Raw genomic sequence first — 23,527 nt, 5'->3', positions numbered from 1 at the left:
TCATTTCAGCCTTGAATTAATCCGTTTCTGCCTCCGTATGCATGAACCGCTTGGAGATAAAGCCTTAGATGAAATCATGAGCATTGCAGTAATTCTGCTTCTGAATTGGCCTGTCACTTTCCATGTATAATAGAGAAACTGTCAGCCCTCTGTTTGTTTGTTGTTTTTTTAATCATTGTACATCTGTCACTGAAGGATGACACACACCCTTCAACTGATGGAAGACATTTTTATCACAGCCATCGGTAACCGCCGCCTTGACGACGACAACGGTGTCGTTCTTCGGTACCTCCGTTTTAGGAGGAGGCGCCGGCGCTCTGAATATTTCATGGTACAGTGTTAAGAGCTGTTCCACATTAATAGAACAAGACACTTCAGCAGCAGGCTGTTTATCTCTCCGCAACCTTGATGTGTCGAATGAGCATTTGAACATGTCAGACTAAGTAATTCATAATGAGTATGTGAGCAACAACAAAAAAAAGGCTACTTGGGCTAACATAATTCTAATTAGTGGTGATTGTTAAATTTCTGTTTGAGTGGCTTCATCAAAATGTGGTTTCCTAAGAATCAAACACCCACACCTGGGGTTAAAAGGTTTAAAAATGTTTTCTGTGTTGAATTTGTACCTTAATGGATGAAAGATGCAGGCTTATGGATGGAGGGGTTTTAGTAATTTATAATGAATTCTGATAACCACCTTCATAGCACTTAGGCTCTTTTGATAGAAGCACACTGTATTCCTCTGATTATAGATATTTGAAGTGCATCTTCACTGGTTCTTGTCAAATTCAAGAATAACTCCTTATTAAGTCTGGTAGCGGCTGTGGTTAGTGTGGGAGGAAGAAAGTTAGCACATTTCTTTCACATGCTGGGATTAGATTCTCTGCAACGTAAACTTAGACCCCAAGAATGAATTGTAGAATATAAGTAGAACATTTCTGAAGAAATGTGAACAGGGCCTGCCAAAGTGTGCCCAGTTAGAGTTGACTCATGGTTGCTAAAAACTTTACAAGACCGACAGATTGTAGTGACATAGTGGGTGTAAAATATTAAATAAAGTGTTGTGCTACATGACTGGCTTTATTTCCACTCTTACATTTAACTTTATGACACGCAAAATTACAAGTGGGTCGTCCATATTGTCTCCAAGTGTATTCTGGGTAAAGCTTGTCACCAGCCGTCCACCAATGTCATCATCAGTCACTTGGAAACAGATGGCAAACTAGTTAGAGCATTTCTACGGACTAAGTTAACATGAGTGGAGCTCCATGGAGCGGCAAAGTGAAAAGGATGGAAAAAATGGAAAAAAGAGAGCAAGGACAAGCCAAAAACTGGACGCATATTTTGCTCGTCGTCTTGGAGATGAACCGGACTTTTTTGTTGGCAGCGATTTAGACACCCCAAAACTGCCAGCACAGCCAGGGAGCCGGACTAGTTACAGGTAGCAACTCTAACATTATTCACAGTGTGTGAGTTAACTGTAGACTGATTGTAAATTGTATCAGTCCAGCCGCCTAGCTTACATCCCCTTTCCTTTCTGTCGGTGGTACAGCGGTGATGACATTTAATCATATTTTTGAAATTAACAATATTTAATGATATTCTCATAAAATGAACGGTGGAGAAAACGGCAAGAAAACCCCAAACAAAAACATTTCTGATCATACGTTCAGTTTTGTTTTTTATTTACCATGAATAACTGAAATTAAGAATGACAACTAAGCCAAAATTTCTATCACGATAAAGGATATGATAGATAGCCACCCTTATCACTTATCATGGACACATATTCATTGGAGCTGACAACAAAACACTTGTCTTTTCTAGCAGCCATTGTACAGCGCATATAGCGATTATAGCACCTGACCAAACACACTTGTTTACTAATGCTGAAGTGAGCAAAGCTCTGCAGGGCCGCGCTCAGCTGGGGTTGCTAGGTAACAGTGCCTGCTGATGGTGACTTAATAATCTGGAGGTTTTTGAAATGGCTCATTTTCCAGACATCAACTGAACTTTTGATTATTAGCACTTGGATTCTTTCTAGAAGCAGTAAAGACCCAAATGGAAGTACAAGAAAGTGCAAAAGCACAACATTGCATAATTGGTCCCCTTTAAGAGTTGAGGAACAATTGTGTTCCTGACTGGGAATCAAGTCAAAATGAAATAAGCTTATTTCCTGTGGGATGTGTATGTTCCTCTTCTCTCCTCATCTCATTCTAATCTAGCTCCTGTTGCCACTGACTGATAACCACAGACTGCTCTCCTCTGAAACATGTCCCCTAGCCAGCCACTAATGAGACTACTCTTTGCCAAGCGCTCCCCTCTCGGGTCCCATACAGACACCAAAACATCTTATGTTTACCTTGTTGGCACGGCTACTTAATCACTTGCACACAGGTGACAAAAACACCACACCTGAGCACAAATTATACTCAGTAAGACTAATGGCGTGCCTTTCGTGTTGCCATATGGCTGGATGCAGCGGTTGGCACTTTCTACGAACTGAAAGTGATTCGTCGCTCAACCAAGCTGTAGTCATAAAGGTCTTTTTTAAAAAAATAAACATGACTTGTGTGTGAGTATGCTGCAAGTACTAAAGTATAGTGGTTGTAAGTCTGTGAAGAAATGCTAACTTTTAATAAGCGCGGATAGCCTTCCATTACTCCTTTTATTTATTTTTAAAACAAGCCCACAGATCCGCTTTTGTCTTCTTCATTTTTGTTTCATCGAGGCCCATAGATTTGTGCTAATTTTTAAATTGTGCTTTGATGTAAGTTTCTCTTTTAAGATTCACGGCACTCGCACCTCGGAGGGGGAAATCTCGTTAGGAATTAAAGTAGAAAACGAGGCTGACAGGTGCTTGTTTTCATTCCGGGTGATATCACTCATAAGGCCGCTGGATCGCTAAGCGCGCAGACAGTGTTCGGTGTCTAATTTAGTTCTCCGTAGGCAGAAACGGAGCGCTTTTTAATGAATGCTGATGGCGCGCAGAGGATTAGAATGCAAAGAAATAGCTTTATGTGGCTGGAGTGTAATCAGTCTTCTTTTCTTTAGTCATCTTTGATTAAAGTCCAAGCCACACGGTGTGGGTTTTGTTTGCCATATTAGAAGTTTCACACTATTTGCTCAACTACTGGTAATTGTGAAGGACCTGCCTGTTGCAGGTTTTGAAGTCAGTTTCTTTTCAGTACTGTCAGCTTAAGACGTCACTTATGTTCTTCAGATATAAATGTTGTGTAAAATGTGAATTAAAAGCTTTTTTTCCCTCATAAAAACAAATTACTTTAACATACTTTGCATTTGGAAGTATTAATGTATTTTTATTTCAGCCTATGTGTACATAATTTGTGTACATATATATTCAAAAAAAGAATGATTTCCAAGTATTTTATCTAGATATAATTAAAGAGGCAGTTGACATGACATTCTCAGCGAACGTTGTTAACAAACGGACCGCATATGCCAAGGAAAAGTATTTACATTTCCGTGTTAGGGCTATTATTGATTAAAAAAACAAACTTAAGTGATCATAAAGGAATACATTTCTACCAAAAGCCATATTTGCAAAAAACTGGACATTCTCTGAGTAAGCGCATATATTTGCAATATTAAACTAGGACATTCTCTTACATTGTAAAGTCAGATATTTGCATGAAAAAAATGACGTTTTCTGAAATTGTGAATTCAGAGAAAAAACGCCAAATGTCCTCTCAGTATTTATGAATAGTGTATTTGAATAGAACGATAACTCCCAGGTGCGGACGCGATTGGGTCAAGTTGCAGCTTCTTCCTCACTGTCTCAGGCGGATCTCATTCGAGGCTTTCATGGTGATCTGACCTCCTGAAATGTCGTTTTGATTCAGGAAAAGAGTCAGGATCTATTACTTACACTTTGGAAAATGTCCAGATACCAATCTTCTAAATTTACTACTTAAACCTTAAGGACGTCCATTTTTTGGTCACAAATGTCTGACTTTTATAATGTCAGAGAACTTATTAAAGTTCTTTTTTTTGCTTTCTCTGATGGTACTTTGTCTTACAAATTTCTGAATTTACGATGTCAAGGAACGTCCTCGTTTTAATATCGTAAATATCTGCCTTTAATCCTGGGAACTTTTTTTTCTCCCTCACTTTTATGGCTTTTCAACATCAGAGAATAGAGTTTTTTGGCAGAAGTTCATGCACATTATTATTATTATTTTTATTTGCAATGGTCCTAATATTCCGTAAGTATTAAACACACAAAGAAAGGGAGTTTTTGAAGCCATGGTTACCATGAGAAAACACTTACTTGTACAGAAGCAACTTTTTGAAAGAGTTTTAACGTCATAAATGAGCGGTTTCTGTGTGCTTTTCTTAGTGAAAGTAGATCCCTACCTTAAATCTGAGATTTCCAAAAAGCAGCAGACAAACCACATCTTTTTTTGCTGTGATATGTTTAAACTTCCTCTCATAGCTCCATCAAACACAGACATAGTTTCGCTTGTAGAATAGAATAGAATAGAATAGAATAGAATAGATAGCATTTATTGTCATTGAACAGAATTCAACGAAATTTCCATTGCAGCTCCCGTGCAAAAGGTCAAATATATACAGTATAAATAAGCAAACACACAATAATAATAATAACAATATATAGAACTAAATTAACTAAAGGCACTCAACCACACCAAAGAAGTAGCAGCAGGTCCAATTATGGCAAAGTACAGATAATGTGACAGTGCAAAGTGCAGAACAATATGGCTGTGTGGGGGTGGGGGATATGTATGTGTGACTGCGAGGTTATGATATGTGTGGGAGGGGGGGGCGGCAGGGAGTAATGGCTCTGACGGCTGTGGGGAAGAAACTGTTTCTCAGTCTATTTGTTGTAGTCCGTATATTCCTGTACCGCTTGCCTGATGGCAGCGGCACAAACAGTCTGTGGCCCGGGTGGCTGGGATCCATGGCTATGGATCCAGCTCTCTTCTTGACCCGGTCTGTGTAAATGTAGAAAGTACACTTTTCTTTTCAAGTACTTTCTAGCATCTGATGAAAAACTCCCACTTGTTGAAGGGTGTCTCCAGAAGGTTCTTTTTACGGGGCAAGAAACCTTCCTCCTCCCTAAGAAATATGAATTCAGGCATCGATTTCCTTCTGACTGAATGCTCAAAATGTTGAAGTTGTGTTGAGGCGTAGAAGGAAATGGTAAATTAGGATTTTGGTTTCCGGGTTCTGGACGTTTTTCTTTCAGCGAGTATAGCATTTAACGACCAGTTGTGTGTTTCGTGTGTGCTTCCCCAGATGCTGGTGCTGTCGTCGTCGCTGGCAGCTGTGAAGGTGTCTCCTCTCATAGAGAAGGTCAGCGACCACAAAGACTTCAAGAAGCTGCTCAGGACAAGAACCAATGTCCTGGTGCTCTACACTAAGACAGGTTGGAAACAACAGCTGCCCACTCTGAATCCTTAAGTCTGTTCAGCCGACAGGTTTTCCAGTGTAGCTGCTAGATCAATGGATGCAATCTGACATCTTTCATTGGTTTGGGTTCAACGCATGTTTACAACCCTAACTATGTGACATGCCTTCACATCAGCAAGGTTTGGGAGAACATATCAATTCCCATACAGTAAACAGACAAAAGTATTTATTTGAACAAATTCTCTCTTTCTGGCAGCTGACGGGTGTTTTTATTTTTCCCTCTGAGATTTCCTGCATTGGTAGTAATTGCTGGTTGGATTATCTAGTGAGATTGGGTTGCTCCCAACTGTATTTGTTCATAGCTCTCTTTATGACATCCACACTCAGTGATCGTGATGCTGCTAAATTTGGCCTCAGATTTGAGAACTTCCTGATCCGCACTTGATTTAAAAGTCGAACTCACTGCTTAAATAATTGGGAATTCATGGACTGTTCAAACTCTGGCATTTACTCCACAGTGCCGTAAAATAGACTTTTATTCAGCGGCCAAATCGGAAGCAATAAATTGGACGCTAACTTTATTATCATGTGGTGGTGGGGGATTTATTCTTCTGAAGCAAGAGAAAAAAACTGTTGAAAATGTAATTTAATGAACAGGGAAGTTAAATTAACTTTTATGTTTTTATGGGAAATCAGTTGGCAGCAGTCACCTTCAAAAGATTTGGCTACGACTGACAGCAGTGTTGTACCTTAGAAACGTTTCAATGACGAGTTGTGGAAATTAAATGTAAAGTGCGACGGCCCTGCTGGGAAAACCTACCAGCCTGACCAGATTTCCTCAGGCTTTTGCCGCTGGTCAAGTTAAGATTCCCAGTTATCAGGATAAGAAGCAGCTGGCTCTTAACATCAAGTCTCAGTGACGTTACAGAGTCGTGGTCGTGAGCATTGGTTCACCTCAAGTCCTCATCCCAACCATGACAAGATTAGCACACTTCAACACTAAGGTTGCCACTAGCTTAAAATAAAATAAAATTAAAAAAAAGATTGCCACTGGTTGGTACGACAGCATATTGCAGCAGTAGTAAATCAAAAAAAATGGAAGAGTAAATGTCCTCCAAAAAGCTTAGAAATTTTTAAGTTGATCTCAGAAATGTTTTTGAAAGGACTTTCTGAGTTTGAAAAGACGAGGATTTGCCAGAATTTTTTTTTTGCCTTTTAGGAAGTTTCAAACGTTGAAAATTTTTGACTTTCACATATTTTCAGAGTTACAAAAGTTACAAAAGACGATTTTCAAATTTTAAAACTAGAAAATTACTAGCTAAAGTTGCGAAGTTATTTCCTGCAAATTTTAAACAAAAAAATTGTCACTTTTTTTCCCAAGAAAAATTCCGATTCATTTAAAAATTTCTGGGAGTATTTTTGCGCAAATTTCCAGTTTTTCGTTGCAGAAATTGTATTTTTTTCTAGAAGTTTTTTCACTTAATTCCAAGATTTCTAGGATGTTTGGTGGAAAATGACTCATTTTTATTTTTCTATCTACACCGACCCTTATTCACCATCGTAATCTGATGGTTATTCTTAGCTAATCAAAAAAATGTGTGGCAACTTTTCCCTTAAAAAAAAAAAGATTTATTCTTATTTAATTATATTACTAAATATTAACTTTTTTTCTTATTGCATGCCACAGACACAAAATGCAGAGAATTTACCATCCTGCTGTCTCTGGCATGATCAATACAAATAAAAAGAAGCCATTATTATGTGGGTTATAAAAGAAACGGTGTGGACAATATTAAACTGCAATTAAACAAAAATAAGTCTAATTTTAAGTCCTCATGAGTTAAACTTCTGGAAAAAATTAGTCTGTTTCTTTAAGTGTTAAAAATGCAATAGAAACCACAATGTGTTAACTTATTGATGAGTTGAAATTTGAGTAGTTGAGTTTATTATCACCTATGAAATGAAATCATAACAGAGGTAATATATATTTCCATCAGCTGCATGAAGTCTGCTGATTAACACAGAATTTGTGCACTAATCAACAGAATGTGGGACTAAACGTTTCCTCAAACATTCATTTTGTGGTAAACGTAGCTCGGTGGCTAATTTCACAGAGTGTATTTGGCAGGTTTAAGAACATTTTTATGCGACTTTATTGCTTTTATGTCTGCTCATAATTAACCCCTGGGTTTCGTCTCCTAGGCTGTACATTATACATTGTGCAGAATTTCAGTTTATGAGAAAATCACCCAACTTGAAGTCTGTTCGGACTTTAGACGCTTTATCCTCTGGCATCCTAAACGCGTTTTCACCAAAGATGGCAGCAGCATGACGAGAAAGGACGGGATGAAGTTGGTTAATGTTACAAAAGTGAAAATATGCAGGTGATATAAGTAACATGAGGCCGAAATGAGAGAGTACAACACCCAGACTGTTCACCTGGAGCGAAGGGTTGACGAGCGTCATCAGTACTGATATTATTTTCATTTCATTAATGTTTGAAAATTGACTAGACCATTGCAAGAATTAGTTGTTTTGGTGTTAGCTTGGAAATATTTTCCTACTGCATGCATTGATTACAATAAAAACAATCATTAAAGAATATGTGTGGTAACGTCCAAAAGTATTCATACCCTTTGAATTTCTCATATTCTGTTAGTTCACAACCACAAAAAAAAATATTTTATTGGAATTTTATGATAGACGAGCACAAACTAGTACATAACTGCGAACATTACCTTTACTTGAAAAAGAGTAAATGTACAACTCAAACATTAATGTCACAGCGCAGCTCCGATTTTATTGCCAATTATAGTCGGGGGTTATAGCTAGTCAGCATATCCAGACCTCTTGGACTCAACAGGGTCATAAACTGATAATGAATTCATTTGGTTTTGCGGTCATCTTTAAGGGTGCGGCCCTGAACAATGCTGATAGTGTCTCTGCATCTAAAAATACCCCGGACCTGGACCATTACAACAACGCATTCGGTTCACACACTAAACAAAACGCGCTGCTTTCAGTGGGAGGGTAAAAATGATGAATTGCATTAAGGAGTAGAATATGTCTTTGCTTGCTTTGCTCAGAGGAATCCACTTTGCTTGCCATATCTGATAAAATTCTGATATAATGCAGTGCGTATTATATCGCGTTGGCTTTTTTTCCCTATCACAAAAAGCAAAATGTGCACCTTGGTTGTTGTTTTTTTTTAAATCTCTGACATAGGAGATTGAGCAAATCTCCAGCAGACTGCTTTGATTGAGTTAATACAAAACAATCATAACATCTGATTATATAGCTGCTGAGATGTATAGCTCCTAGAAACCTGCGTGATTTTCATCCTCGTACTCCCAAAAAGTCGTCCTGTTTCCACCCTTTTGTGTCCGAGCATAATCTTCCCGTCTTCCGAACATTGACGCTATTGTCCGGTGATGAAAGTGGACGTAACTCGAGCCGCTTGTGTTAGACCCGTCTCATGAATCCTCTTCCATCGTCGCTCTAACCAAAACCTAGCGAGCTCTTTCTTTCTCACCTTTTTGCTTCAACGAAACGCCGATCCCCCCGGCTGTAATCCAACCCGTAGTCTTTTTGTCCGAATTGACGGCGTTATCTGCGTCTTGTCTGGGCTGTGAAACTGTTTGGGTAATGAGGCTGATCATTTTATTCTCTGTCCGCAGCTACATCGGGGGACTTCTATCTGAAACTGCTGTCTGACGTTGCCCAAACAGTGAAGGGCCAGGGGACCATTGCGTGGGTCAACTGTGGGTAAGTAATTGGATGATTGGAATTAATCTCTTTCTTTGTTTTTTTTTTCTTTCTTTCTTAATTCCATGCTCTTTTCACACATTCACTCTCTTTGTCGGGGAAATTTTCTGACCAACTCTAAAAAGTAGTTTCTGTCATAATTCATAATTCGCTGAGGGGTAAATGGCTCTTCTCCACAGTTTCTATTGTAAAGGGCCAATCAGAAGGCCCACTTGACCTTAATAGAGCAGATGAAGCTCTGGGTCTAATGCAGTACTTGTTTAAATGCTTTCGGTCAGTTTCTTTGTTTGCCATACACTATTTAAAAAAAGAAAAAGAAAACACAAATCATACCTAATGTTTCTCTAACATGGTCACTGCCACACAAGCTACTTCAGCATCGTCTTTTAAGATTTACAGAGTGTCTCCTATTTTCTGAGAATATATTATGTGCTTTAAAGCAGCTTCTGTTGAAACCGTGGTGTGGGCATTAATCGTATGGTTCATCATGACAAATTTCTTTTCGTGATAAGAATTCTGATTTATTGTTCTGATAAATTCCAGTTAGTGTATAAAAAACACAAAACAGTCTGTGTTGTTGGGATTTTCCACAGTGTTTTCAAAGAGAGCATCAATAAATACCAATGAAATTTGCAAATATGATTGAATTTAGATACTGTGTGCAGTTTAGGGATACAAATCACACTTCTTTATGTGACTGGTGTTTGATAGAGACGTATTACAAATGGATTTCTTGTTTATTCCAAGAGCGATATTTATTTCTGTGGCTGCATGCTAATGTGACTGCATGACTACTGTCATGAGTTGCCTAAAACAGAAGTAATAAGTAGTTCTCACTTTTATTGTTACCACAATAGAACCACAAAATATCGTGATAAAATTTTAACTCTATGTCACCCACCCCTATGTGGATCGGTATCAGCCGATACCAAACATCAGATATCGGTATCGGCAGTGAAAGAAAATGGATTGGTGCATTCCTGACCCTTTGCTGAGATAGATTAGATCTGCTTCACGCGTAAGTATAGGCCGACCACCGATCTCCTGAAATGAAGGAAATCCGCATCAATAAATCGGCGCACCTCTAAAACCAACTAATTTCCTTTCGTATGGTTCAGATTATTGAACTTTGGACAAAACCGAGCGTCTCAGCTAGAATACGATCCTTGTTTCAACGTTGGCTTTGATTTTCACGTGTCATAAACCTGTTTCAAACCACGCAGCAGAAGTCTAAAATGCTAAACAGACAAAGACGAGAATAGTTTCCTCTAAGCTACGTCTTACTTTGCTCCCCACTGATCTGACTTTTTGACTCTTTTCTTTTTTTATTGTTCTTCTTTCTGCCCTTCTGATGCTCAGTTTCACCATCTTCTTTTTTATACCTGTCAACCCATCAACTGCATGAACTCTGCTCTCAGAAGAGAGAACAGAATGTATAATAACACTAGAAACAACGAGGAAGGGAGTAAGTCCCCTTCGACACCTAGAACTCATTCCAGCATTCACAATCTCTCTCAAGCTTGTCCGAGACCGAAGACGAGGTGGACGGCAGAAAGAGCCAAATTCAAAAATACTTTGAAGGGCCTGTCAAAGGTGCCGGTGTCTGTGTTTCAGTGCAAAGGCACTCTGTGATGCATATCCGTCTTTAGTGTATACTTTCTGCCTCGCTCAGTCTTTTTCACTCTTTTACCCTCACCGACTTTAGAACATTAAAGCGAGTGCTAATGCTAAGCAGAATTTTATTCCGTCCCAGACACCCGCCGGGGGAGTTAGAGTTAACCGGGTTTATCACTGTAGGACACGCGGACCCAATGCCAGGGCTCTCTAGCTAAGCATTGTACTAGTTGGCGCAATTCTCCATCATCTCAAACGGGCTGGCTCCGAATCAAAGCCCCAGCTGAGAGCTCATGGCGGACAGAGGGAGAAGGAGAGGAGAGAGCGTCTCGCAGCGTGAGAACTGGTGGCACTGCCAAGGAAGACGGCCACCGAGGCCAGAATGACACACTTTGAACAGATGACAGCAACCTGAGTGTTGGCCAACCGGGTTCCACCAGTGGGATGGATGATCTCACACAGGAAGGAAATGGAGGGCCGGCTGCCCCTTTCCCATTCCTCTGGAATTTTGGAAGAGAGCAAAGAACACATAGAAGGATATACGAGTTTTGGCTGACGCACTGGGAAGAGTAGAACGGAACAAAACGAAGATTTGGGATCCAAATGTAACTTTTCAAATACTACTGGATGTCAAGCCTTTATAATGGGGACTTTGTTTTTAAATGTTGTCATTTCTTCCTTTCTGCACGCCATACTTGTGAAAGGTTTTACTTTCTCAAGTGCCCCAGTAATGTTAATTAGACATGTCTTATCGCGTTATTACCAGCAAAAGGATTTTTCATTGAGGAAAGACCAATAAATAATACACGTCTTCCGCTTTTACCATTCTCAGAACTATTTCTGGTTTGAATTTACATTTCATCATTTCACTTCAAAAGCAATTCAGACGTCATTCCTGATCTTTGAATGACGTCCAGAGTCATGAGACTCATGTGACCAAAACAATCTGGATACCAAGAGTTGGACAGAGTTAAAGGTTGTTGAGAGGATTCAACAACCTTCACTCGCCCATCACGTTTTCAATCCATCAATCAATCAAACATGTTACCAGGCTTGAAAGAAAGCAAAATTGGAAAAATATTTAAAATCAGCTTAGAAAGGCTGTTTTTCTAATGACACGTTGAGTATTTTCTTTGAGTTCTGCTTCTATGTAGAAAAATTCATATTTTTAATAATAGCTTCAGGCACCTGTCTACCCATGTTTGATGTTTTTGTTTTCTGGACAGGCTGTACTAAAATGTGGATTTTACATCTGGGTATTAATAAAGTATCTTAACTCATTATTCATATATATTTTGGTGTAAGAAACATTTTTTTTTTTGCCATTTTTGTAAATTAAAAACACACAAAACAGAGCAATAATCTTCTGCTTCCTCACCTTCACTCAGTCATCTCCACTAAATCGCTGACCAACATGTGATGCTGCCTAAACCAACGTTGGAAAATGCTTTACTCGGAGTAGAACAAAACAGAAATACCTTTTATTGTCCCACAATAGTGACTAATATCCATGAAAATGAGTCACCATTCCCAGGTTTCCTGCTCAGCGCAGTGTTTGACCATTGATGCGTGGATTGCTGTTATTCCAGAGATGAATGGTAAATGACTGCATACATTCACTGAGCAACAAGTTGCTAACGTTGTCACACTATGTCTTTGTTGTTCTGAATGAATATCCGCTGGTTGGGTCACCATAACTTTTCTGCTTTACTCACGTTTTCTTCTCGTCTGCTTGATTTGGACAGCAGTCCACCGACGTAGTGATGCGTTTTTCTTTTTTCCACTCTGAGTCACTTGTAGAGGAGCAATGCTACGTTTAACATTAAGCAGGTACTGTATGTTCTGTACCCGGATGATTCTGGATTCAGAGGATCTGCTGATATTTTATTCAAATACTGCAGCTCAGAACATTTTAAAATTCTTCGCTGGGTCAGTTTGTCCTACATCTGCTCACGTTTTTAATCATTTCTAGGTTCTAGATAATATGAAGTTTTGCCATTTTCTGTCAAACATAAGTTTTATTTTAAGCACCATGTTGTAGACATTTCACAGTTTGTCAAAGAGCATGGTTCTCAAACATGTACAGTACAGACCAAAAGTTTGGACACACCTTCTAATTCAATGGGTTTTCTTTATTTTCATGACTATTTATAAGGCAAGAAATCCCACTTATTAACCTGACAGGGCACCTATGAAGTGAAAACCATTTCAGGTGACGACCTCTTGAAGCTCATCAAGAAAATGCAGAGTGTGTGCAAAGCAGTAATCACAGCAAAAGGTTGCTACTTTGAAGAAACTAGAATATAAGGGGTATTTTCAGTTGTTTTACACTTTTTTGTTTAGTGCATATTTCCACATGTGTTATTCATAGTTTTGATGCCTTCAGTGTGAATCTACAATGTCAATAGTCATGAAAATAAAGGAAACTCATTGAATTAAAAGGTGTGTCCAAACTTTTGGTCTGTACTGTACATGTAGCACTGATAGTTCTTGGGCTGCATTTAGTGGCTCTTGGATTTCGGTATCGAGTACTGATGCTCCCTGATATTCCCTCTAAAGATTTGTATAACTCCCTACTTTAATAGTTCATAGACCAAATATATGCTAAAATTGATTAGTACCCATATCTTTGCACTAACACAGAAGCTAACGTCTGCAGACTTCATGGGGTTCATGCAATCAATACCAAAGGAAATAAGTGGTGCTCCTGAAGTGGTGCTACTTGACATGCTTGTTCAAAAGTGTGTCAAGTAATATTCTGCCAAAGCATTTAATATTTCCAAGCTGCGTTTCCTTGTGAATATTTGATAAAGAAAAATCAGCATATTGGCAGATTCTCTGTGTATAATTTGAAGTTGTGTTCCCCAAGTTGGTGACTCCACAAATAGGCAGCCGTCTTCTGTATTACAAAAGTAAGAAAGTGTGGTGGAAATTATTGATTGGCTTCAGACACAGAGGTCATTTCTTTCGAATGTGGCACATTTTGTTGTGTAAATAATTCTAAGCAAGTCTTAATCTAAAGAAACTAGCAATCTTAGCATGCTCCAGATGTCAAACCAATGCCCATCGCAAGAAAATTAGAAAAGAATTACAATTTTAAATGACATCAATTTTGCATTTTCACCCACCTGAGTCGATTAAAAAAAAGTGTATTTTAAAAATGTGCCACTTTGAAAAGTTTAATATAATCTAGTGACGGCGAGCCATTTTTTCACCCGCGGCTGTGTGTTACCAAGCAATAAATCAGTGTAGGGAGTCGGAGAACAAAATAAGAAGACATTTGTAAAAATGTGTTTAAACCTTGGGCTATTTTCTGTCAGTGATGTAACATTTCTTCTTTCGTTTATTTGCCTCACAAACTCTCTGCATTCAGCATACCACAGTTAGAGGGAACGAGAAGGCTCGGTTTCATATCTCATATTCAGATGTCCCCAGGCTTCGGTGGAGCTGACAGATTTGCATCGCTGCCTCAAAATTGTTCGAAGAGTTTTGAAAGTGATTCTTTTCTCCTGATTCCGTTTCAGAAGTAATCTTATTTTCACGACTTATGTGGATTAACAGGCAACAAACGATACAGAATGAAATGGATACAGTTTTGAGAGCGCCCCCCCCCCCCCCCGTGCCCTGCTCCCTCAAGGTCACCTGTATAAAAACGGCCCATCCGAGAGACATTTCTGAATGGCTTCCTCGCGGCGTTTCCCTCACGTGGCAGTTTTTCAAGTTGTTGGAAGCAGCAGACTGATCTTGAATCAGGTGACTACACCTCATCTCCAAATGCGGTACGTGTCGGGGGTTACATCTGCTCCTGTTGTGCCCTTACTGTTGCCATCTGCCACCACAAGTCAGCCCTGTTGTATCCCGTTCTTCACACGCTCCTTATCTGAACTACCGCCTGGCTGTACGCAGCCACACAGACTCAATCTTAGCGCAAAACAACACTGAGCGTATGCTGTGATTGTGTGGTGGCGGGTACAGCAGCCACAGCTGAGTTCTTCCTTTCTAAAATTGGTTGCCGTCGACTTATCGTTTCCAAATGCTCCAACCATTCATATTCTCGGTCACGATGGAGGAAGAGGAGAGTTGCGTGCCCCGCTAACACGGTTATACTATAGCGAGTGTGAAGTATGTGTAGGTTGTTAGATGCATTTTTATTTCCAGTCCAATTACAGATGTAAGTCTCGTTGAACGTTTTGATGCTGGTGAGAAGAACATTGCTAACGATGTTTATCCACACTGAATGCTTTAGCTCAGTGTTCATATGTTAGCTTAGGAAAGTTGTTTACTGCATATCAAGTAGCAGATTGAGCTTTAGTGAAGAACACTTCTGTTATATATGTCATAAGTATTAATTCATATATATACATGTGTATACATATACGTATATATAATCATGGGGAGAGAATTATTGGTCGGCCCCTTCAGAGACCCTGAAGGTGTGAAAATGACCTCAGCAAAGTATATGGACTTTCTGACTGATCACTTTCTTTCATGGTTGAAAAAGAAGAGCCGTAACTTCAGTAGCAAAATCATCTTCATGCATGACAATGCACCATCTCATGCTGCAAGGAATACCACTGTGTCATTGGCTGCTATGGGCATAAAAGGGGAGAAACTCATGGTGTGGTCACCATCCTCCTCTGACCTCTGACCTCAACCCTATTGAGAACCTTTGGAGTTTCCTCAAGCAGAAGATCTGAATGCAGTTCATATCAAAACAGCAGCTCTGGGAAGGTTTTCTGACATCCTGCAAAGAAATTCAAGCAGAAACTTTCCACAAACTCACAAGTTCAATGGATCAAGAATTGTGCTGTGATATCAAAGAAGGTTCTATGTTAACATGTAACTCGGTCTGTTAAAATGTTTTTGATTGAAATAGCTTTTGATTTTACTACATGTGACCACTTAATGCTGCACATTCAAAGAATGACCGTTTGCAGTTCTTTATAATCCATAAAATGTTTACAATATCTGCTGTGCATAATAATTTGGAACAGTGAATTTTGAGTTTTTTATTTTTGAAAAAAATACTGTTCTCCTGGGGAGCTTTGTTCAGTAAAATTTGATTTATACTGTAACTTGAAAATTATACTGACCATCATTTGCATCGATCATTTAAGAAAATCTGAGAAAATATCACTTGCATAATAATTTGGAGCACGGTGTAATATACATTCATACTCGCAATAAAACTGTCTCAGCACTACTACAGAAGCCAATATGTGCAGCGTTCTTTATTTCCGCTCCTAAGGCTACAGTCAAAAAGCACCAAGGAAAATAGTAGATGCAAAGTAGATGGACTATATCCAGGTGCTCCTGGATTGGCTGGTTTGCTAACGCCGGCCAGTAGCATGTCACTGAAGCTCGTCTTTAAAAAATGTGGCTATAACTCAGCTTTTAGCATTGCGGTTAGGCATTCCAGCTTCCCAAGCTGCTTTTTCTTTTCATTTCTTTTAGATAATCGCCACAGAAAAGTTTGTGCCTCTTTCTGTGACGACTGGACGTTGCCGTAGTGTTTATGTTTGACCAGAGATAATTTTGGTAATTCTAACTGACTTTAAACGGGAAATTACCGAGTTTCGATATTTATGGGTAAAGAGAGACAAAAAAAAAAAGACGATAATTGAAAAAATTAACTTTCTGTTGAGTGGGACTGAGGTTAAATAGAGAGGAACTGTGTATTGGGTCAACTTATAGAGCAACAGGAATTACTCCTTTTTTAAAGCTTTTTTTTTTGCCTGTTTGCAAAGTTAACATTTCGAAACGTCTTACTTTAAAACACTTTTTTATTCATGTCCGCATGTCGATGTCTTCCAGTGATTCAGAGGGTCGCAAACTCTGTAAAAAAGTGAAGGTGGACCCGAGCTCCAGACGCGAGGGAGCGGAGCTGCTGCATTACAAGTGAGTCACCAGACGCTCAGCCGGACGTCACACACTCTCTTCACACCTCAGTGCATTTTGGAACGTAATGTCACTTTTGCAGCTAAAGAAAATGCATCATTCACCACTTACGGTGCTTCTGGGGCGGTGTGCATTGTGCCTTTTGTGGTTTTTGTTTTTTTTTCAGAGATGGGACATTCCACACACAGTACAACAGACCTGCTACATTTAAGGTTGGGCTTTTTTGCATGTTAGATTCGCTGCATGTTGGTAATGATGACTCGGCTTTGTTATTTTCTACACCCACTTTCTGTGTTAATGTGTTTTATTAGAATATTTAATGGGTGATGTTTTATATTTATCTGATCGATACACTGATAACACTGATTCCAGCGTTTCAGTATAATTTTGTGTGCATCTATGCAAAACTTGCAGCAGTTAAGCGGATAGAGCTAATAATCTATAATCTATCTAGATGTAGATACATATATCTACATCTATATATATAGATATATATATATATATATATCTATATATCTAGAAATATATATATACAGATATAGATATATATAGATATAGATATAGATATATATATATATCTATATCTATATCTATATCTATATATATATATCTCTAGATATATATATATATATATCTATAGATATATATATATATATCTAGATATATACATATGTACATATATATATATATATATAAAATTTTTCTGAATTTCAACCAAGTGAAGATGAAGCTACCACTTTAGGAGTTCTGGGTAAAACATGTTTACAACAGTAAAAAAAAAAAAAATTGCACATTGTTTATTTTTTGTACAGTTTTGGTCATTTGAAGTGTGTGGGGTTTTTTCTTAGAAAGTTGAAAGTTGCCTTTTGTAATCTGTATACTCCAGTCAACGATTTATCACATACCAATTAGTTGAAGATTGTTTCAATAATCGATTCATCGTGATTAACCTGGTTAATCATTTCAGCCCTGTATTCATGCTAGCATGAGTCAGTCAAAACCCAAACCTAAAATGACACACAAAAAAAGATTGGATGATTCCACAACCTCCATTCCAATCTGATTGAGTTGACGTTTTTGTAGAAAGAAGTAGGGGGGAAAAAATTCAGTCTTTAGTTGTGCAAATCCAATGGAGACATTCCCCAAAAGATTTACAGTTATAAATTAAGTTTGAGGCTTTTTTCCCCCCCCACAAACTATTGGGTCAGGAAGTGCAGAACACAAAAGGCTGCTGCACTTCTCAGTTTTTAGCAAAAAATTTTTTTTGAAAACTGTGTCATTCTTCTTCCTCTTCAGGTTAGTGGTAATTTATGCCGGTCTGTCACAAAAAAAGAAAAAGAAAAAATCCCAATGGAATATAATAGCTGTAACAAGACAGAATGTCAGAAAATTTAAGGAATGTGAATAGTTACTAGCTGATTCTTGATTTAAATATTCCAGGTCTCTGCTGCTGAATGATATATTTCTTGCTGCCTCGTTAAGACATACATCACATTACATCCACAGTAAACATGAACGTGTTGAGCGCTAAAGATCCCGTTTCACTGCGTTGAATTCAAATTCGGAGCAACTTTTACAGCGTTAACACAAATTACATTGTTGTCCACAGCATGGTTTTGTTTGTAGTGCAGCCATTGTTTTGACACATTCTGACTTTTTGTTTTTTTCCACTCCTCCAGTCTATGGTAGCATTTTTAAAGGACCCTTCGGGACCCCCGCTGTGGGAAGAGAACCCCGAAGCAAAAGACGTCGTCCACATCGAAACGGAGAAAGTAAGTAACGACCTTGACGAACTTTTTAAAGATTTTGGGTTGGGTTTTAAAATTCTAAAGCAGCATCTGCTGCGTTGTTAAACTGGTTTTCAGCAGCAGTGATCATAAGACTCCTGCTGAGCAAACTCCTCTCCCGTCAAGTTGAAAAAATTTGAGGCGAGTTTTTGCGTTTGAAGCCAGTGGTACGTTGTTTCCACCTGTGTCAGATGTTGGTCTTCGTGTCCCCAACCTCACGAGGACGGAAACATTTCCACGCAGCTCTCATCCTGCCCTATCTGACGAGGGCCGCCATCAAAACCCTTCAGAGCGTTAGCCCGTCAACTCGCAGCCGTAGAGAGTGCAGCGTGCTGAAAGGCCTTTAATTTAATGAGCAGCAAGCCTCACAGTTTGTAGCAGCTCTCCAGTTTCCCGCTGTGGGGCTTCTTGAAGATGTCAACTAGAGATTGTGCTGAACGTGGCGTTCTGGAAGTTGCTGAGGTCATGATGGTGATTATGAGGAGAGGAAACTATTACGAGGGCTCATGCATCTTCACTCTAGAAATCCAAAAGCTTTCACTTTGTTAAAGATGTGTCTAAAGACGTTTCTTTTTAACATCTTTTTTTTGTTAAATTTATTGAAATGTTCACAATTTATTTTTTTTTAATAAACCTACTTTATAGACACACCAATTAACATTGTGTGACCAGTTTGTGATACCAATTTTAGGACCAATAATATTCCACCAATAAGCTTCTATGCTCCACAAATCTGCAACAAACTTCTGGAAAATTGTGAAACAGTCAAAACACTGAGTTCCTTTAAAATTTAGACTAAAAACCCACCTGTTTGGAGTTGCTTTTGTATCATAATAAATGAAACATTAACCAACATTTTGATGTGTAATAACAGCACTTGGAAATATGCAGTGTTTCAATTGTTGATTTTTTTTGTGTGTGTGGTTTAAAGCACTTTGAACTGCTTTGTTGCTGAAATTGATATAAAAGATATATTAAAAGCAAATATTTTTGTTGTTACTGCTTTAACACTTCCTGTCTTGAATGGTTATTGATTAGTTTAAAAGTGAGCACAGGTGATTTCAAGCCGTTTTTAGCATGTTAAGCTATTAGTTAGCATGACTGAAACCGCAGCCTTCGACTAGCCAACTCTACTGGAATGAAGTGGCAGGACTGCAGAAATGTGCAAATCAATGTAAAAAGACTGAAACAACAAATCACATTAAAAACGATAATGTGATTATCGTTATTAATCGCATTAAAACGATATGTGATTAAAAACACGTTATTTATTACACCATGTAATAAAACGTGGTAGCATCAGGTGAGATGCTAAAATGCTGCTAACATTGGCCAAACCTAAAAGTTCTTCATCTGGTTTCATTTATAAACGCCTCACTGGTGTTTATAATAGTCAACCCTCTTCAGTCAGTCACGACTCCCATACCAAAGGGTGTCACCTGACATCGTTACATGTTGTAATTCAGTCAGGGAAATGATGGCACCTCTGCTTATGAACTGTGACATTTCACCGTTGTCTTCCTGTTTCCCTTTGTTTTTTTTCCTCAGGACTTCAGAAAGCTGTTGAAGAAAGAGGAAAGGCCGGTCCTCATTATGTTCTACGCCCCCTGTGAGTCTCCGCTTTACTGTTAGACATTCACATTTACCGACGTTCATTTTGTTTAATGTGTTGACCGTCTGCCAGTAAAAAACAAACCGCCTCGGTTCTCACTTGGAGAGAAGACTAAAAGTGAATTGAAAAGTTTTCTGAATTTCCTTTTTTCTTCTAAATTCGACCCCGGAGTTCTACATCAACCTTTTAAAATTGTCTTCAGCTCATCATGAGAGAGGAGTTATTGCTTTAAGAATATTGGTTCGCATAAAAACAGCAGGATGTCGCCATTCTGCCCGGAACCAAAATGTTTCTGCTAAACTCCTTCAACAGTTTGAATGAGCAGCATCCATATTTCAAGGTAGAGTGCAGGCCACATCTGTTAGCTCATCTCAAATAGGTTTGTTAAAAACTTTAAAATAATAAACATAGCTGTCTTTGCTGTAAATCAATCTCTCTTTATAGGTTTACCTTATGGTGCATTTTTAAGAAAGATGAAAATATCAAATTTTGAGCTGACATTTCAGAGGTCATGATTTCATACCATTACTAAAGACGGGATGTTATTTACACACAATATTCTGCCGCATTGTTTAGACATGAAAACGTCTAAACTTTCCAGATGAATGATTTTGTAAGATTGTCTCTTGGTTTTGACCCGTGTTTTTGTTCTGTCTGCAGGGTGCGGCGTTTGCAAGAGGATGCAGCCTGTTTTTCAGCAGGCGGCCACAGAAACAAAAGGCAAATATGTAAGTGTGTCGCCTGTCTGTTGTGTTATTGCAGCAAGTCTCCACAAGTAAATCCCATTTCTTCAGTTTTTCTGCAGATGAAAAAAGCGTAAAACGTTTTGGATTTTATTTAAGACGCCATCAAATATGCACTGTAGGTTTTAATTTTTAATAACCCATATTACCTTCACATGAAATTCTGAGACTGTACCTGATTTACATTTGATCTGAGTTTTAGCACAAAGATCTATTCAGAGGTTTGTCAGTCAGTCTTTACAGACATGTTTTTAATATTTTTGTTTCTGTCTTCTTTTTAATTTGTTCCTTGAGATGTTTCACATTTTGCCACCATACAGCTTACAAACGTCACTGTATTTTATTGGGATTTTATGCTAGACCAGCACAAAGGAGCACTCAATAATAAGCAAAAGGAGAATTAGGCATAGTTTAGTAGAAACTTTACACAAATGAAAGTGTGTTGATCTGTGGCCGTTATGTCCACGTCGGCAAAGTCCAAACACTCTGTGGCGGAAAACGTTACGCAGCACAGGACTCTGAGTGTTTTTCCACAGTTGAACATAGTGGTGGCAGTATCATGATGCGAGAAACTGGTTGCAAATTCACCTGATGCCAGGGGAACAACCCCAAACACGCAGCCTGAGTTACGGTGAAATAACTTGGATAAAGCATATACATGTCTTAGAATGGCCCAGTCAAAGTCCAGGTCTCAATCTGTAACAAGGTTTAAAAGTTTATGTTCATCCAGGCTCACTGAGCTTGAGTTAAAAAGATTGGACAACATTTTTTGTCTGTCTGTGTGTAACAGACAGACAGAACCCAAAAGCTGCAGCAGCCACAACAGGTTTTCTAAAATGCAACAACTTCGCTTCCGTATTACTGATGTGTGCCGCACTTTTCAGATAAAAAACAAAGTGTTCATTTTCCATTCCGCTCCACACCTACATGCTCTTTTGTGTTGATCTTTCCCATTAAATCTCAATAACAGTTGTTAAAGTTTGTGATCGTAGCGTCTCACCGAACAGCTAGCGTTACTCTTTGCAAGGCAGCGTTTGCAGACGCAGAATTTATTGACCGTGTTTTCAGCTCGCACCTTTATCTGCAGTTACTCTAAGGACTAAAGTCCTTCCAGTTTGTCTTTACAAGATCTATGAAGATAAAATGCGACTTTAACCTACTTACTTGTGTTTAGTCTCTGCCTTTATTACGTAAAGGGAAATCTAAAATACTTCCCCATCTTGAACTAAACACTGTTTTTCTTTAAAAGTGACATAAAATGGAAATGTGGTATTTTAATACTTCATCTGTAATATGATTCTTTTTTTGTAACTGTAAATTGTCTTTTTTTACGCAAACTGACCCCAGCTTGAAGAATGTCTGATGTAGCATGACACTGATGCTAATGGAGATTACAGTAGACAAAAATAGAAACATAAACGACACACGTCTTATGGCTCAGATCTCAAAGGATTCAGAATCACTCTATATTGAGAAAAGGCTGTGAATCTAAATGTGATTTTTTTTTTTAATGGTATTCTAGTTTAGTAAGTTTGCAAAAATTAAACAAGCAACTCTCTCCCACATTCTAATTCTAATCTCCCACATTCTGTGCACAAAATTTGGAGGAAAGAAGAAATTATCCCAAATTGGGAGTGAGGCTGTAGCGCGGCACATTGTCTAGAAAGCGACGCGCTGCGAACACTTTCTGGATGCTCTGCCGATTCTCAGAGTGCCACCGCCGCCGCCTCCCGTGTTGCTTTGAAGTGAACGATGAGTGGGAGCTTAACCAAGTTGTGTAATCCATTTCCTGTCTCAGTTAAGGACGAGGGAGAAGTGCGCTCGCAGCATCTGATGTGTTTCATTAAGTCTGACTGAAAAAAGAAGGGAGAAACTCAAAAGATACTGCGGGGAAGTTGTTTTATTTCCAGTAATTAGGTTCACTGTGGCGGTGCTCTCATCGCGTTTCCTGGCGCAGAAGAGGAAGAGTTTGGCATAACTCTGACATTTAGGTTTTCTCTTCAGCTAATCCTATGCATTTTACAGTTTAGTGCAATATTTGCTTTGAGCTTCTGCAGAAGCGTTGGTCGTTTTTAAGTGAGATTTTCACAGATCGCTTTGGAGCATTGGTTGGACTTTTTTAAAGCTTTCAGGTAAACCTTAGATAATTCCTCTGCCACAGTAAAAGGTGCTCTCGTTGGAAATCACCTTGACATATATATTAATAACTCTGTTAAAAAAAGTCACTTTTCTTTTTCCCGAACAACCTCAAAAGTTTTAAAACCTTGCTCCTTCTGATTGATCCTCAACTTCTGAGCCTTTTTCTCTCCATTATTCTGGTCTAAAACATCTATGAGACGTCTCTTTTAATGTTCTCTTTCCGTTTAAACTCTTCTTCATCGCCTTGGAGCTCTCTGACGGTGGCGAACCTGCTTTGATGTCCTTTCCTCCTTAGCCTCCGCCGTCACTTTTCATCCCCTCCCTGACGACTCACGTCCCGCTTTTTCTTTCGCTCTCTCTGAATTGTTCTAAAGGTACTGGCAGGGATGAATGTTCACCCGGCTGAGTTTGACGGCCTTAAGCAGGAGTACAACGTCAAAGGCTACCCGACCTTCTGCTACTTTGAGTAAGTTGAGTCATCTACCTCGTTAAGTCTCGTCTTGCGGCTCGGCCGCTCGCCTTCGAGGCCACTTCAAACAGAAAACGTAATCTGTCGAAGGTGACAGACGTAAACC

At 38.9% G+C, this 23,527-nt stretch overlaps 1 protein-coding gene across 2 annotated transcripts in view; it reads left to right on the top strand.

Annotated features, from left to right (window-relative positions):
- The window catches only part of pdia5 (protein disulfide isomerase family A, member 5), a 65,900-nt gene that overhangs the window by 6,539 nt on the left and 35,834 nt on the right, over positions 1 to 23,527 (top strand). For both annotated transcript variants that reach the window (XM_032568134.1, XM_032568135.1), the window contains exons 2-9: positions 5,281 to 5,410; positions 9,072 to 9,159; positions 16,588 to 16,671; positions 16,838 to 16,883; positions 18,351 to 18,443; positions 20,007 to 20,067; positions 20,731 to 20,798; positions 23,327 to 23,418. In XM_032568134.1, the coding sequence (XP_032424025.1) occupies positions 5,281 to 5,410; positions 9,072 to 9,159; positions 16,588 to 16,671; positions 16,838 to 16,883; positions 18,351 to 18,443; positions 20,007 to 20,067; positions 20,731 to 20,798; positions 23,327 to 23,418 (662 nt within the window). The remainder of the gene's footprint in view (positions 1 to 5,280; positions 5,411 to 9,071; positions 9,160 to 16,587; positions 16,672 to 16,837; positions 16,884 to 18,350; positions 18,444 to 20,006; positions 20,068 to 20,730; positions 20,799 to 23,326; positions 23,419 to 23,527) is intronic.

This window comes from Xiphophorus hellerii, chromosome 7 (genome assembly GCF_003331165.1).
Source record: "Xiphophorus hellerii strain 12219 chromosome 7, Xiphophorus_hellerii-4.1, whole genome shotgun sequence".
Taxonomy (NCBI): Eukaryota; Metazoa; Chordata; class Actinopteri; order Cyprinodontiformes; family Poeciliidae; genus Xiphophorus; species Xiphophorus hellerii.
This window is presented reverse-complemented; position numbering and strand designations above follow the sequence as displayed.